We start from the raw sequence: 17,214 nt of genomic DNA on the forward strand, positions 1-17,214 counted from the left end.
TTGCCAGAAGAAGAAGACCTAGGTGCGATCAACACAAGTGAAATGCGAACCAGATTTCTAACTTACAATGTGCGAAAGCTTAATGTTAATTTCGAATGTTTTTCGAATTAGATTCGTTTGTATAGAGCAGTAGCAAACTGTTTGCTTTACATCGAAAAATTACAACAACGCCTCCATGGTATATCGCAAAGCTGTCGTCTAACCGCGTACCATTTTTATCGCGCGAAGCTTTTAATTTTTAAAACGATTCAAATGGAAAACTGTGATAACTGGTCAACGCTTAAAATTGGTAAACCTGTATGCAAAAATGGGCCTTTACGAAATCTTCAAGTTTATATGGACAATGACGATCTAATTCGTCTCAACGTGATTTCATCGCATTGCCATCAGATCATCGGGTCACGTATCTGATAGTAGAGCATTATTACCAACGCTTCTACCATATACAGCACGAGACAGCTCTGAATGAGGTAAGACAGTTATTTTTCATACCAAAAGTGCGATCATTATTTAAAACTGTACGGCGCAACTGCCAAGAATGTAAAATTGCAAACGCAGAACCGCAGGCTCCCAGATGGCTCCACTACCCTCTGCTCGGCTTGCTGCATACGTTCACCCCTTTACCTTTGTAGGAGTCAATTATTTCGGCCCGATATTGGTAACTGAAAACCGCAAAGCCAAGAAAAGGAGGGGGGTTATGCTGACGTGCCTCACAATAAGAGCAGTGCACATTGAAATAGCCCATACGCTCAGTACTGACTCCTGTCTTATGTGCCTGCGAAACTTCATTGCTCGACGTGGCTGCCCTGCGGTGCTGAGAGCTTCTTGAAAGAAGAACTTCGTAAGCTGGATGATTCTATCGTGGAGCGCGAACTTGCCCATAAAGGAATTATTTGGAAGTTTAACCCACCAGGGGCACCTCATATGGGGGGAGCGTGGGAACGCCTAATAAGAACAACAAAGTCGGTGCTTTACCAAATCTCGCCGTCGCAGAGGTTCACTGATGAAAGTTTACGTTCCGCTCTGCTGGAGGTGGAGATGATCATAAATTCACGGCCGTTAACATATTTATCCCTTGATTGCGAGGATCAGGAACCCATCACTCCCAATCATTTCTTGCTGGGCACCTCGAACGGAACGAAGCCCTTTTGCAAAGCCGAAGATATTAACTTAAAATTGAATTTACGTCACAGCGAGATATTCGCAAACTTATTTTGGCGTCGTTGGGTGCGCGAAATGGTACCATCTCTCACACGTCGCAGTAAATGGTTTGCGAAAGTGAAACCCATAAGTAAGGGTGACATCGTACTGATAGTCGACGAGAAGGCTGAGAGGAAAAGTCGTCGATACAACGTTGGCAAAAGACGGTCAGGTAAGACGAGCTAAAGTTAAAACAAAGCAAGGCATTTTGGAGCGGCCAGCTGTAAAGCTTGCAGTACTCGACATCGGCAAAGAAAAGGAAAGCTCTGAAGGATAGTCCGCTTACCCGGGGGAGATTGTTACCGATTTGAGCAACGCTTAAAAACGAGTACTAAATTTGCAACTCTGCGCGGAGTTTCGATCTCTTATTTATTACTAATTCTGCCAATTCGTCTCCTTATTTCGGTCATTTAAGTTATTTTGCGATAGAGACCAGACCTGCTTTTTATTGTAAAATTGATATCAACTAACTATAAAGAAAACTAAGGTAAATTGATTAATTATTTTGAATTATTAATTAACTGAAAATATGAATTGTTAAAATGCAAAAACCCAATTGAAATAATATATTTGCAGGTTTTTTAAAGCATCACGCTTTAATGCAACCGTACATTAAATAAAGCATTGCTATTTAAACTTAGTCTCGCCTAATTCTTTAAAGTTTGCAACATGGTTCTTGGAGTGTTTGAGAAAAAGATTCTGCGGCATATTTACGGGAATTTGCGCGTTGGCGACGGTGAATAACACAGACGATAGAGCGACAGGCTGTATGAGATTTACAATGACATAGTGCGCCGGACTCAAATACAGCGGCTCCGCTACTCGGCCATGTCCTGCGAATGCACACAACGCTCGAGCTCTAAAAGTATACACTGCGGATCACGATGTCGTTAGTAGAGGAAGAGAAAGGCCTCCTCTGCCACAGAAATGCCGGGTGGAGAATGACTTGGCATTTCTAATTGGCACAGAAGAGAAACGACTGGTGTGTTTTATTAGACCCGGCCAGAATCGCTTATTCGGTTACAGCGCCAATCAAGAAAAGAAAAGAGGTATGCGTCGAAATATGTACAGTAAATTTAGCTCCATTTTTACCTTTTCCGATATGTCTTTAAGCGGTATGACGGCAACTCCGACTAGGCGATCGTCTCTAGCGAAACAATAGTCTTTTACGCAGATATGCAATTCGAAGAACTCCAACTGCTCTTCGTTACCGATTGTGCTGAGGATATAAAAATATATATTTAGATACGTATTTTAACTGGGATGTAAAATTTCTTACAAATTAAACGTTTCATTATACTTCGGCGACCAGTTGTTTGATTTGGATTTTGTAGCAAATTTGCGCTTCCGATCCTGTAAGTGGGGCCCGATCAAATTGATTTCAATAAACGGCCGAAACATTCCCGACGGAATTTGCCATTTCAGATCGCTCGCTGCAACCACTGGGAACATAATATGCAACAGGTTTAGCTTTCGTTCGAAATATTATAACAATAATTACACTGGAACATACAATTTGTGTTTTTTGTCTGTTTCACGGATGCCTCTATCCATTCGCCATGTGGAATCACCCGCTGATTCCGAAAATCGAGTTAATTTTTTTTTCTATGGACAAGTTTTCGGGATATTTTCCATTTACCGTTATTCAGTTTAGAAGAAAAAGTGGTTCCACTTAATCACGTATATCTTTACGAATAAATTTAACAATCTTAATATGGAGTACGGCAAATGAAAGCTGACAAACCGTATAGACATTACTTTCCGACGGGATTGATAGTTTCTGAGAAATTAATTCATCATCATTATCAGGAAAGAATATTAAATACTCATACACCTGAGTAACATGCTTTTCTGCTCATATGTCATAAAAAAAATCTTTTGTCATTTTCATTTGACCACTCATTACTGCTTTATTTGTCCATCGATTTTCTTTATTAGTAACTTGATTTTTTTGTTACAGAACAGGCTTTAACACAAATGCAGCAAATTTACAAAAAATTTGTTATTTTAAAATTTTTCTCCTGTTAAAGTTTGCTTATTTTTAATTTCTTCATCAAAAAACAAAAACTCTGGAATGATTATTATACATACGGTTTATGGAGAATTTTGTAAGCTTTCATTTGCCGCATTTCATATTAAGATTGTTAAATTGGTTCGGAAGATGTGTATACGTGGTGGAACCACTTTTTGTTTTAAGCTGAATAACGGTAAATTGAAAATTTTCAGGGACCGAAAATAATCGTTATCATAAAGAATTTTTATTTAAAAATTATTGTATAATCGTTATTTTTCGATTTAAATAATTATGATAATTTTTAACCGTTATTTTATGATTTTTATTTTTTCGATCAAAAATAACACAGGCCAACAAAATTGAAACAATATTATGTTGACTAAAATTTATAGTCGATTCTTATAGGATTTTTCCCGTAGAATCCGAATCTGACCCTGAAGATAGTAGATTGGGTCTAGCAACTCAGGTTAAAAGTGTCGAAAAACGCGTTTTTGGACATTTTTGAGCCTCTGATGCAATATATCTGTCTGTGTGAGAGGATACGAAAGCCTAAACTTTGCTCGGATCGGCTGTAATATTTTAGTCAACATAAATTTTGCTGGCCTGTGTTCTGTTCTTTTACAATTTTAGGTTCTTTAGAAATTCCCAGCGCCTCAGATTCATTTAACACAAGTGATTAAAAACAGGCAAAACAAGAGTTAAAAAAAGTTTGTGTACTCGTTTAAAAAAACTGTTTGTAATTGCTTTCAGTGTTCGGACCATAATTTTTTGATTTTGAGTATGAAAGGGCAATGTTTAGGCTTTCATATCCTCCCACACAGACCATACAGATATATTGCATCAATTTATTGTTTTACAGAGGCGTTTTACGACATATTGAAACCAAAGTTGCTCGAAAACTAGAGCCAATACAATATCATTACGGCCAGATTCGGATTTTACGGGAAAAATCCTATAATAATCGGATACAATATTTTACGCAACAGAATTTTGTTGGGCAGTGTAATCGTTATTCTTTGATTTTTATTTTTTCAATAATTTTTAATCGTTATTTTATGAGTTTAATTTTTTAGATCAAAAATAATCGTTATTCTATGATTTTTATTTTTTCAATAATTTTTAATCGTTATATTAACACTTTTATTTTTTCGATCAAAAATAATCGCTATTCTTTGATTTTTATTTTTTCGATAATTTTTAATCGTTATTTTATGATTTCCATTTTTTTCGATCATATTTTCAGGGCTAATCTTGTCTGATCCTAGAAAACAAAAAAAAAACGTATAGTGTTGAAAATTAAAGCAACAAACGTAGACCTAAGATAACCTCAGGAACCACAAAAAAAAGTTCAGCAGGAAAATGAAAATAAAAATTCGTTGATTGATAGCAGGTGATTGTATTATTGATACCAGTGATGGGCAAAATTCTATTTACTAAAAATCAAGTGCTAAGTATTTTGATATTTATGTGGTAATAGGAGGATGGTTCCGTGCGCAGAAGTGGAAAATTGGAGGATGGTTCCGTGCGCAGAAGTGGAAAACGTTTGACTGCCATTCACTTGGGAGTGGCCAGAAGCGATTCTTGTGCGTACGGTTCAAATCGCAGCTCACAACGTCCGGATATTTATATCCACGTATCCTCTGGGTAGCAACCAAACACCCGTTTGGGAGCGAGCTAAAGTGAGAAGGCGTAAAACTTCGCGTGCGTTGGGTTTGGGTCCCGCCACGTTAAAACCCCGCCCAATGAAAAATTCCAACAAGCCTCGGATGAGACCCTCTTTTTCTGATGACGACCACGGCAAACGTATAAAGGACTATGATTTAAGGGTATGCACCTGGAATATCCGGAGCCTTAATGGGGAAGGTGCCTCTGCCCGGCTGGTTGATGTCCTCGGCAAGACAAAGGCTGACATCACCGCCATCCAAGAAATGCGATGGACGGGGCAAGGTAAAGTAAGCGTGAAGCCTTGCGACGTCTACTACAGTTGCCACGTAAAGGAGCGCAAATTCGGTGTTGGATTCGTGGTAGGAGAGAGACTCCGTCGCCGAGTACTGGCGTTCAACCCGGTGGACGAACGTCTAGCCACAATCCGCATCAAAGCTAGATTCTTCAACATCTCGCTCATCTGCGCCCATGCCCCGACGGAAGAGAAGGATGAGGCGTCCAAGGATCTCTCCTATGAGCGCTTGGAACGTACATATGAGCGCTGCCCCCGACACGATGTCAAAATCGTGCTTGGCGATTTTAATGCCAAGGTGGGCAAGGAAGGGATCTTTGGCGCCACTGTCGGAAAATTCAGCCTCCACGACGAAACGTCCGATAACGGACTGAGGCTGATCGACTTCGCCGGGGCCCGAAATATGGTAATATGTAGTACTAGGTTCCAGCATAAGAACATCCACCAAGCTCCAGATCGAAAAACGAGAAACCAAATCGATCATGTTGTGATAGACGGAAGGCATGCTTCAAGCGTTTTGGACGTACGTACACTCCGAGGGCCAAACATCGACTCGGACCACTATCTTGTTGTAGCCAAGATACGCACTCGCCTCTGTGCAGCAAGAAATGTGCGCCCAACAATGCAAGGAAAGCTTAACGTCGAAAAGCTGCAATCACAACAGACGGCCAATTTATTCGCCACTCGACTCACACACCTGCTCTCTGGGAGCACTCTTCAACAATCCGACGTACGCGAGCAGTGGAACCACATTTCCCGATCATTAAGTACCGCCGCCGAAGAAGTAGTTGGATTTCAGCGAGCCCGAAAGAACAACTGGTACGATGAGGAATGTCAAGAAGCCGCAGAGAAAAAAGATGCCGCCTACAGGGCCACGCTGCGATCGGGCGCAACGCGAGCCATGTGGGACCGTTATAGGGAACTGAAGAAGGAAGCGAGACGTATTTGCCGCAATAAGAAGAGAGAGGCCGAAATACGTGAGTGCGAAGAGCTTGAGAAGTTGGCCGACCCGAAGAACGCCCGAAAATTCTACCAGAGGGTTAGGCGACTTACGGAAGGTTTCAAGACCGGGGCGAACTCCTGTAAGAACAACAATGGCGACCTAGTGACCGATGTCCAGAATATACTTAAATTGTGGAGGGAACACTTTTATAACCTACTGAATGGTAGCAGCGCTGAAAGTAGTGAGGAAGACGAACCCGAGTCCCCAGTCGATGATGATGGAGTAGCTGTCCCACCGCCTGACTAGGACGAGGTACGAATAGCGATTACGCGGCTGAAAAACAACAAAGCTGCTGGAGCTGACGGCCTGCCAGCCGAGCTGTTCAAGTACGGCGGCGAGGAGCTGATGAGGTGCATGCATCAGCTCGTATGCAGAATATGGTCAGATGAACGCATGCCCGACGACGACGGGAATTTAAGTGTGCTCTGCCCAATCCACAAGAAAGGCGACCCCGCCATACGCGCCAACTACCGCGGAATTAGCCTTCTAAGCATAGGTTACAAGGTCTTATCGAGCGTATTGTGCGAAAGACTGAAGCCCACCGTCAACGAGCTGATTGGACCTTATCAGTGTGGCTTTAGGCCTGGAAAATCCACCATAGATCAGGTATTCACAATACGCCAAATCTTGGAAAAGTCCCGCGAGAATAGGATCGACACACACCATCTATTTGTCGATTTCAAAGCCGCTTTCGACAGCACGAAGAGAAGTTGCCTTTATGCCGCGATGTCTGAATTTGGTATCCCCGCGAAACTAACACGGCTGTGTAAAATGACGTTGAGCAATACCACCAGCTCCGTCAGAATAGGGAAGGACCTCTCCGAGCCGTTTGATACCAAACGAGGTTTCAGACAAGGGGACTCCCTTTCGTGTGATTTCTTTAATCTTATTTTGGAGAAGATAATAAGAGCCGCAGAACTGAACCGCTCAGGCACAATACTTTAAAAGAGCGTACAATTGCTGGCGTATGCCGACGACATCGATATTATCGGTAAAAACAAGGGCTACGTCTGTTCTGCCTTCTCGGGATTGGATAGAGAAGCAAAGCGAATGGGTCTGGTGGTGAACGAGGACAAAACGAAGTATCTCCTGTCAGCACACAAACAGTCAGAGCATACGCGTCTTGGCACCCACGTCACTGTTGACAGTTACAAGTTTGAAAAAGTAGACGACTTCGTTTATTTGGGAACCAGCATTAACACCAATAATAATGTCAGCCTTGAAATCCAACGGAGAATCACTCTTGCCAACAAGTGCTACTTTGGGCTGAGTAGGCAATTGAGAAGTAAAGTCCTCTCTCGTCGTACAAAGATCACACTCTATAAGTCACTCATCATGCCTGTGCTGGTGTATGGCGCGGAAGCATGTACAATGAAAGCATCTGATGAGGCGGCTCTTGGAGTTTTCGAGAGAAAGATACTGCGAAAGATTTACGGACCTTTACGCGTTGGTGATGGCGAATATCGCAGACGATTTAACGATGAGCTGTATGAGCTTTACAACGATATAGACATAGTGCAGCGAATTAAAATTCAGCGGCTCCGCTGGCTTGGCCATGTCGTTCGGATGGACAGAAACGCTCCTGCTCTGAAAATATTCAACTCGGGCCGCGATGCTGGTAACAGAGGAAGAGGAAGGCCTCCTCTGCGTTGGAAAGACCAGGTGGAGAAGGACTTGGCTTCACTTGGCATTTTCAATTGGCGTCAGTTAGCACAGAAGAGAAATGACTGGCGTGCTGTTTTGGACTCGGCTAAAATCGCTTAGGCGGTTACAGCGCCAAATAAGAAGAAGAAGATGTGGTAAATATGTATCAAAGTACTATTTACTTAAGTATTTTGGATGTTACTAAATACCGAGTAGGCTAATATATATTTACTTATTTTCACAACGCTAAATACTTAGTCTAAACGTATTTAGTTAGTTTCACCTAACGCATCACCGAATACAAAAGTACGTTGAGACTTTGGCTTCACTAACTACCGCGTACAAAAATATTGCGGTATTATCAGGGCTACTTCGGCATTTTTGAGACTATTTCAGGATATTCGATATTTTAGGGACTATTTCGGGATTTTCGAGACTACTTCGGGGTTTCTAGAGATTTTTACCATTGTAGGGACTATTCAGGTTTTTTCGAGACTAAATCTATACTCTATACTAATTATATAAAGAGAAGTCCCTTTTTTTGTAACAGGTAATCTCGCGAACGGCTGGTCCGATTTTCATTAAATTTTGTACACAAATAGCTTTCGGTAACCATCATGTTTTAGGCTAAAAAAATTTTACTTTTTTTCGGGTAGGTGGACCAGGGACCGGTCTATTCGCAAAAAATCTTATTATAGTCCGATTTGCATAAAATTTAGTACGTAAGTAGCTTTTTAGCATATATTAGCATATATGACCCATTTTTTCCGAGAAGTGGTCCAGGGGCTGATCTATTCCAAAAAATCGAATTTACGGTCCGATTTGCTTAAAATTCAGTATGTAAGTGGTTTTTTAGCATATATTAGGATATATGATCCATTTTTTTCGAGAAGTGGATCAGGGACTGATCTATTCGAAAAAATCGTATTTATGGTTCGATTTGCTTAAAATTCGGTACGTAGGTAGCTTTTTAGCATATATTAGGATATATGGTCCATTTTTTCCGAGAAGTGGACCAGGGACTGATCTATTCGAAAAAATCGTATTTACGGTTCGATTTGCTTAAAATTCGGTACGTAGGTAGCTTTTTAGCATATATGATCCATTTTGTCCGCGAAGTGGACCAGGGACCGATCTGTTCAAAGAAATCGTATTTATGGTCCGATTTGCTTAAAATTCGGTACATAGGTAGCTTTTTCCCTGGATAAGCTTATAGATTCCTGTTTTCCAATTTTCATGCAATTTCGAATATAAATAGCTTTAAGTAACGACCATATCAAGGGGCGAATTCGTCACTAGGCAAGATTTTTTTGGGCCAATCAGAAACAACGGATACTGTAAAAATATAATTATAATATATAATATATCTCAACTAATTTATATTTAGAAATGCGTTTGTTAGTTTCCGCAAGGCTCGAGAGCGGCTGAACCGATTTTTTTGAAACTGCCACCTGCCGCACGTGTCCCAAGGATGGTTTTAGACTGAAAAAATCTATATGTAAAGGGGGCGTGGCACTTCCCATACAAACCGAATTTCTCATGCTACACATCTCTGAAAGTGTGCATGGTAGAGTTTTGGAAATTGGTATGGAGATATACGAAATCAATCACATACCCTTGGAGAAAAATTTTAGCTATAGTAAAAAGGGGTGTGACATCTACAAACCGAATTTTTCATACTGCTTATCTCTGGAAATTTTTTGGTAGAGTTCTAGGGTTTTGTATGGAGATGTACGAAATAAATCGCATATTCTTGCAGAAAAATTGGAACTATTGGAAAAGGGGGCGTGGCATCTTCCATACAAACCGAATTTTTCATACTGCCTATCTTTGGAAGTGTTCATGGTAGAGTCCTGGATATTGGTATGAAGATATACGAAATCAATCGCATACTCATGAAGAAATAGGGTAGTTGTTGGAAAGGGGGGGCGTGGTTCCTCCCATATAAATCGAATTTTTATACTGCATATCTCTGAAAGTATTCATGGTACAGTACTGGAACTTCGTATGGAGATATGTATATAGTTGAAATCAAGCCCATACTCATGGAGAAAATTTGGGCTATCTGTAAAGGGGTGTGAGGCCTACAAACCTACTGACCTTTAGCTATCTTTGAATGAATTTTGTTATTCTTTTGTAGGTGTGTTTGTGAGTGAAATCCTCCTAAATGGTTGTACGGATTTTAACGATACTTTTTGTGTATTTGAGTGGGTCTCTGGATGGTTTAGTTTCACAATTTAATCCGACAGTTGGCGCTGTAGTTGAGTTATTACTAAAAATCTTATTTATGATCCGATTTGGCTAATGTTTTAAATATGTATGCAATACTATTGCAAAAACGTGATGCCAAGTGGTGCTGAAGTCGAGCTATTACTAAAAATAGCCAAGTGAGAAAAGGGGCCGTGAAGGTCAGATTAAATCGACCTGTTGCACCATTGAGTATATCGACGGTCCTGCGTTGCAATTGGCCCAATGGATGTGATTTTCCAATATTATTATGCGTTCAAACTTTTAAGGTATTTCGTCTGAAATAAGTATACGCATGATACAATAATTTTTATAACGTAGTTTAACTTCTTCTTCTTTTCCGCCATGTTAGCTATCTGACAGAAAACGTGTTTCGTATTTTTTGTTGTACCAACTTAAACAAAAAAAAATCCAGCTTTTGACGTTGGAAAAATAAATAATAATTTTCGAATATTTTTTTAATAATTTGCTTCATAAAAAATTAACTGCTGCTTTCGTGGATATTGCAACACACGGAATAGATGTAAGGATACAGCTATAAGAGCCACCGCATACCAAAGACTTTATCGGCCGCCTATTTAAATAGTAGGGCTCGCTTTAAATATGTGCATGAAGATGTATGGAGGTGCGCACACTACACCAGCTTAATCGCTCCGAGAAATAAGTTCTGGTGCAATGGAAAGACTAGCGAGCCCATCTAAATCGGCGGCCGATAAAGTCCGTGGTGTGCGATGGATCTAATCCATTATAAACAAGAAATATTGCCGTTATATTTTCATTTTTATGATTTTTATTCATGTGATTAGCAGTGGCAAAAATTTATGTATTAAATACGTATATTTATATTAAAAATTAAGTGATCAGTTATGAAACATATACATCTTTACATGTTCTGTTAAAAAATATCTAAAATAACAAGCGAAAATCTCCAAGTTCTACATCGTAGAAGTGGCCACATTGCGTGTTTGTCACAGACACGGTTTATGTCAAAAATTTTGAAGTGAAACAACCTTCTAAAAATTATTGTATCATGAGTATATGTATATTGCATTTCTGTAGAACAATGATTCGCACCCAATTTGAAATTGCCACTATAACCGGGTCATTGTTGCCGCCAGGGAGTGAAGGGGAAAAAATTCATTTCGCTTTGCGAATAACCGTGTCGCCGGGTCTGCTAGTATATTGATAAATGTGTATGTCGATAAAAATATCGATCATTAATATCGATCAGTATATTGGTAACTATATTGACAAATATAACTACAAAAATATCGAGTGTATATCGATAACAATATCAATAAATTTTTCGATAAAAATATCGATTATTATATCGATTATTATACGGTAACAATATCGCTTATCCTTTGACTTATTGAAACTCCAATCCGAGCTGGATAATTTATATTCGTGGTGCTTGAGCTCACATGTTTTTTTGAATATTAATAAAAGCTTTTATGATGCTGGTTTTGGCGACCTTTTTATTACTTAGTACTATTTGTTAGTTGTGCGTGTGTGACCTCGAGCCGGCACAACTATCAAGTTAAATGCTTTTATGTTTCGTTTTCTAAGTCACGTAACATACTAAAAACTGGATACAGCATCTCTAATTGTAGCTTGCAGGCGGTAAATGAAATCAAGGATCTTGGTGTTGTCTTTGATACTAAATTTTCATTTACCAGCCATATTAATTTTATTATTTCTAAAGCTTATTCAATGCTTGGCTTTGTACGGCGGAATAGCTCTGAATTTTCCGACCCTTACACCTTCAAACTTCTATATAACTCCTTTGTGCGATCTCACTTGGAGTATGCAGAAACAATCTAGCGTCCTTTTCACCAGTTTCATATTAATAGGATTGAACGAATTCAGAAGGTGTTTTTCAAATTCGCCTTACGTTCATTATGCTTCTCAGATCCTATACCTTCATATAATGCGCGCTTAGTACTTATCAATTTGAAAACGTTGGATAAAAGGAGGTCAATATTATCTTTAACTTTTATTTTTTGCATTGCCCAAGGAATTTCTGACTGTCCGAAGCTTTTGGAAAGAATCATTTTTAATGGTCCGCGGAGGTATCTTCGTGCCTCCCTCTCATTCTATGCTGACAGTGTGAGTACAAATTATGCCCGTAATGCGCCCATCGCGCGGTCTCTTAATGAATTTAGTCAGATTTCCAATTCTATTGACCTTGATTTGTTGTTGTCGAAGACAACCTTTACTAACCTCTTAAATAAAATACCCTAGTTTAAGCTTTATTGCTTATAGTCTGTAAGAAATTATTGTTTCATAGACTAATTGAATTGAATAAATAAATAAATGAACAAATAAACAATGTCGATTATTATATCGATAACAATATTGAAAATCATATCGAATATAACATCGATAACGATATCTATAAATATAACAATTGCAAAAACATTAAATTTATCGATAAATATATCGATATCAAGATCGATACCGGTCGCTGTGGTGTGGTCGCAAAAAAATTTGAAAAACGGTTTTTCTTAACAGCGCACAGTGCGGCCGAATTCCAAAAGTGCGGCCAAAATTCGAGAAAATAAATTTTCTAGATAAGCCTTTTTTGACATTGGGTTGACTAAAGGGATCACCTAAGAAGCGGAAACTGTTCACTGCAACGACCTGTACCCTAAGTCCTCTATTTATATTCATTTGTGTGACCTTCTACCAAGCACAACATTATTGTAATAAAAAGCGAAAAGTTATTAACGTATAAAAGTAGTTAGAGAGTAGGAAACCAAACAAAACCAAATGAATTCTACATCTGAAGGTTAGTAAAATACGTTAAAAAATTTTTGAAAAGAAATACTGTAACAGGAATTTTTATTAGATTTAATTAGCTATAGAATAAAAAAAAACTCAGATGCTCATTTCTGATCCTTATATTTGTTTTTGTTTTTCTTTAACACGTTTCTACATATTAACTTCACCTCCATGTAAAAATTTCGAGCTTTTTAATTACATTTCACAGAAAGATTAAGTTTAAAGAAGCTGGGGCTTAGGGTTGATTTTTGGAAATTTTTTTTGTTGAAGGTGTTGCTCGTTTTCTTCATACGTATAATCGAACATACTTCGTATGGAAGGAAATAACTAGCACTGTCAACAAAATAAATCTCAAAAACCAACAGTAAGTCCCAGTTACTTCAAACTTGCACTTTGTGACACTAAAATTGACTGGGCTATAAAACTGCATACTCAAAATCTTTCTAAGAATTCTAATTAAAAAACCCGAAATTTATCAGACGCCTTACTGGATCCGCCATTTTTTAATTCTGACAGCGCATTCGTATTAAAGTACTTAGTACCCAAACTGGTATATTATACAAAAGTACTCCAGTGTGCTCAGGGATGGATCCAAGGGAGGGCGGAGGGTGGAGGGGAATCAAATAGGGGAAATACAGCTGTGCAGCCCTCAAACAATTTTATGACCCTCGAACAATAAGTGCGTTTTAGTGCAATTCAAGACCTTTAATTTGAGTCAAGGTAGAAAAGTCTCTAGGCCCTCTGAGAGCCAAGTTATAACAATTTTAAACCAAACTTCTAAACTGCTGTACTAGTTTTTACTCCAAAATTCATATCAAAATATTGCTTCTGTCGAAAGCGCTACGATTAATTCACATGAAGTGGTGTTAAAAAAGCACACTGAGTGCCGTCGGGTTAGATCGAATATCTTATTTTTCAGTCGAGAAATGTAATTTTGAAATTTTCAAATTAATACGGTGTATTTTTCTCAAATACATATGACCCGAAACATATGATTTATAAATATATAATTAATTTATAAACAATATATAACATAAAATAAAATGCCTATCATACTTGGGCGTAACAAATTTTTGATTCTTATTTCCCCTCCCCCGCTCACGATCCGGAGTATGCCCATCATTGGATACCATGTACCTAGTTATGTGTGTATGTGGCAAATCAGTCCTTTATTTCAACACGTCTATCCGACGTGGTAACCGAAATCCAACTTACTATTACATTGCCGAAATTGCCTTACGCTAGGCGCACATTGCACCCGATAGGCCGACCGATTTCGGCCGAAAAAATTTACCGTCCGAACTGAAGCGCACACTTAAGGCCCGTATGCGGCTCTAAAGAAAACGGTAAAAAAAATAGCCATTATTTCGTATGTGTGTCCAACGAATTTTGACAACTGAGCCTGTTGCCTCACTCTTTCCTCAAGAAATAATGGAACGGGCATATATTTCTGTTGCCAACCTGGGTTGCCTTGTGATCTTTTTTCACAAAAAACTTTACAAAACCGTAGTAGAAAGCGTAGCAAATTTCTTATGAACTGCGTACTGCCTTAAGGAAATTTGACTCAAGAGAATTTCTTAGTTATTTCTTGTACGTCATTTTATATGGAGTTTTTGCTTTTCTTGAGAGCTGCATACTGGCCTTTAACCAGATTAAATATTGGCCGATCGTATTTGTACGCACAAATCTAGTTTTCATTTAAATCTTGTAAGCAGTGAAATATTTTGATAAATTTTAATTGACATACTCTAAACATGTGATTTTATAGGTAATTTCTTTGTTTTGTACCCAATAAATTAATTTTTCGCAGTCCATTTTGGTACCTGACATCGGACGAGAAAAACAAACATGTTTGAATTTATTGCCACTGACGGACGTTAACGGCCGATGTCGGTTCGGTTATCGGTTTATGTGTGAGAGCGCTAATATAATCACAAGTGTTTATTCATAGCACAATTCGGCCGATGCAATATATAAAATTCATTATTATGATAGCTTAATTAATAAGAGTAAGAGAGATAGCATTAATATACTCGCTATAATAATAATGTAAAGCATAATTTAACTTAACTCTTAAGGGTATGAATATAAATAAACTTAATATTAACAATTTAACTAAATTAGATTAATTGTTGAATGTGACGGCTGCCATATATAGTATGTACGTATGTATATATGAACGTACTTGTACAAATTGTTTTTAAGTCAAATCTGTCCACATTCGATTTACATCTTATAAAAAACTAAGAATAACAGTTATTTTTGAACGAAAAAATAAAAATCATAATATGACGATTAAAGATGATCGAAAAAATAGAAATTAAAATTGATGGAAAATTAAAAAAAATAAAATAGCGATTAAAGATGATCAACAAATAAAAATCACATAATAACGATTAATTTATGATTTTTATTATGAAAATCATAACGGTTACGGTCCCTGAAAATATCTCGTAAACTTATCCATAGAATAAAAAATTAACTCGATTTTCGGAGTCAGTGAGCGGGTCTATATATGAATTGGATAGTGACATTCGTCGGTAGCTCTTGACTTCTCATTGTCGAAGGGCTCTTTTTTAAATCTTTTGTATACCATTTTCTAGTTAATTTTTCCCATTTCTTATTTACATTTTCTTATATGTACATAGTTATGTACGTTATTTGCTAGTCTGTAAGAACTTTGTATGTTCATAGACAATAAATAGTAAATAAATTTTATCGAAATCAGATGAAATTTAATGTTTCCGCCCACAAGAGTTGGGGGCGTGACAATTATCAAATCTTTACCATATTTCATAATAACCTATTCCCAAGAAAGATTACATCACATGCCAAGTTTCTGCGAAGTTGGTGCACGTTAATTGCTATTTCCACCCGGCTGTATATAATGGATACATTGTGATACGTAGTGATTAGTTTTTTTGTATAAGGTTGACTTTTAGAAATTTGTTAATTAGAGGATTTACAAGTGGTGTTAAGCGTCGTAATGCCTTAAAATTTTTCAATGTAAATAACGATTAAAAGCATTTTAAAAGATTTGTAGAGTATAATAAGAGCCAATGATATATTTCATATTACATGGTTCAAAAACATTTTGGTGAAGTTACAAATCGCCTAAACAGGTATTAACAGATTATTTTCAGTTGACAAATTTTAGGACATTAACACGTCTTGTGAATCCCTGAAATGTCTTTTTAACTTAAGTTACACATTTTGAGCCGGTGTGGGTAGTTTCGCAATCTTATCTTGTATCCAGACAGTCAATATTTGTATGCATGTATAATATGTATCCTACATGTCCATTAACATATTTATCAATTCTGACATTCAGAGACGATAGGTATCGTTTCCTGCCTTTAAGCTGTTGTGGTTTTCTTTTATTTCTGCCCTAAAAATTGTCGTAAAGTCTGGACAGTTATACATATGTGTAAGCTCCAGCTTTCTATAGTAACAGTCAGCCCTATATTATTCTATACTTGGAATCGTTCGAAATAATTCGGACTGGGGGATTACTATGTAATTCGATTCGAAAGTTTAAACCATTCGAAAATTGTATTCGATACGAATATGTATTCCTACTATCTAATACTATGTTCACGTTGAATCATAAACACGGCTTTAACGTTTGGAGTTTATGAACAACTGCCAAGTGTTCTCATTCGGATGTTTAAGAAACTCAGAGTTTAATTTGACATTTGTTTGTTTACTTTTTCTTATTCACATTTAGCCTGTCCCCTACTCCAGGGTTTAGACAGAAATTGTCCGAAGTAGCCGTGGTGTAGAATACCAACCGTATAGCAAAAAGACAAAATGTTACTCGATAGAACTTTTCATGCTGATTACAACCATACCAAGATTATTTGGCACAAATAAAAACCAAAGCCAATAAAAGACGTTAAGGTTCAACTTCTAGATTTTTATATTTATAATGTATGGACGATGGTTCCGTGCGTAGAAGTGGAAAGCTTTTGACTGCATTCACCTGGGAGTGGCCAGAAGTGGTTCTTGCTAGGATATTTATATCCACGCATCCCCTGGGTAGCGACCAAACACCCGCTTGGGAGCGAGCTAAAGTGAGAAGGCGTAAAACTTCGCAAGCGCTGGGTTTGGGTCCCGCCACGTTAAAACCCCGCCCAATGAAAAACAAAAAGCAGTCTCAGATGATACACCTTTTTTCTGATGGCGACCAAGGAAAACGTATTAAGAACTATGATTTGAGGGTGTATCTGGAAGATCGGGACCCTTAACGGGGAAGGTGCCTCTGCCCGGCTGGTTGATGTCCTCGGGAAGACTAAGGCTGACATCACCGCCATCCAAGAAATGCGATGGACGCACAGTGCTGTATGAGCGGGCAAAAATCAAAAA

The 17,214-nt window shown here is 38.2% G+C and overlaps 1 protein-coding gene across 9 annotated transcripts in view; it reads right to left on the reverse strand.

Moving 5' to 3' along the window:
• The window catches only part of LOC118745736, a 351,287-nt gene that overhangs the window by 12,519 nt on the left and 321,554 nt on the right, over positions 1–17,214 (reverse strand). For 8 of the 9 annotated variants that reach the window (XM_036479375.1, XM_036479370.1, XM_036479368.1 and 5 more), the window contains 2 exons: positions 2,480–2,642; positions 2,293–2,419 (listed from right to left, as the gene is read on the reverse strand). The exons of the other annotated variant lie outside the window; for it this stretch is intronic. In XM_036479375.1, coding sequence (XP_036335268.1) covers positions 2,293–2,419; positions 2,480–2,642 — 290 coding nt within the window. The remainder of the gene's footprint in view (positions 1–2,292; positions 2,420–2,479; positions 2,643–17,214) is intronic. 9 annotated transcript variants of the gene reach the window in all.

This window comes from Rhagoletis pomonella, unplaced genomic scaffold, assembly GCF_013731165.1.
Source record: "Rhagoletis pomonella isolate Grant_MI unplaced genomic scaffold, Rhpom_1.0 Rhpom_scaffold_00009, whole genome shotgun sequence".
Lineage (NCBI taxonomy): Eukaryota > Metazoa > Arthropoda > Insecta > Diptera > Tephritidae > Rhagoletis > Rhagoletis pomonella.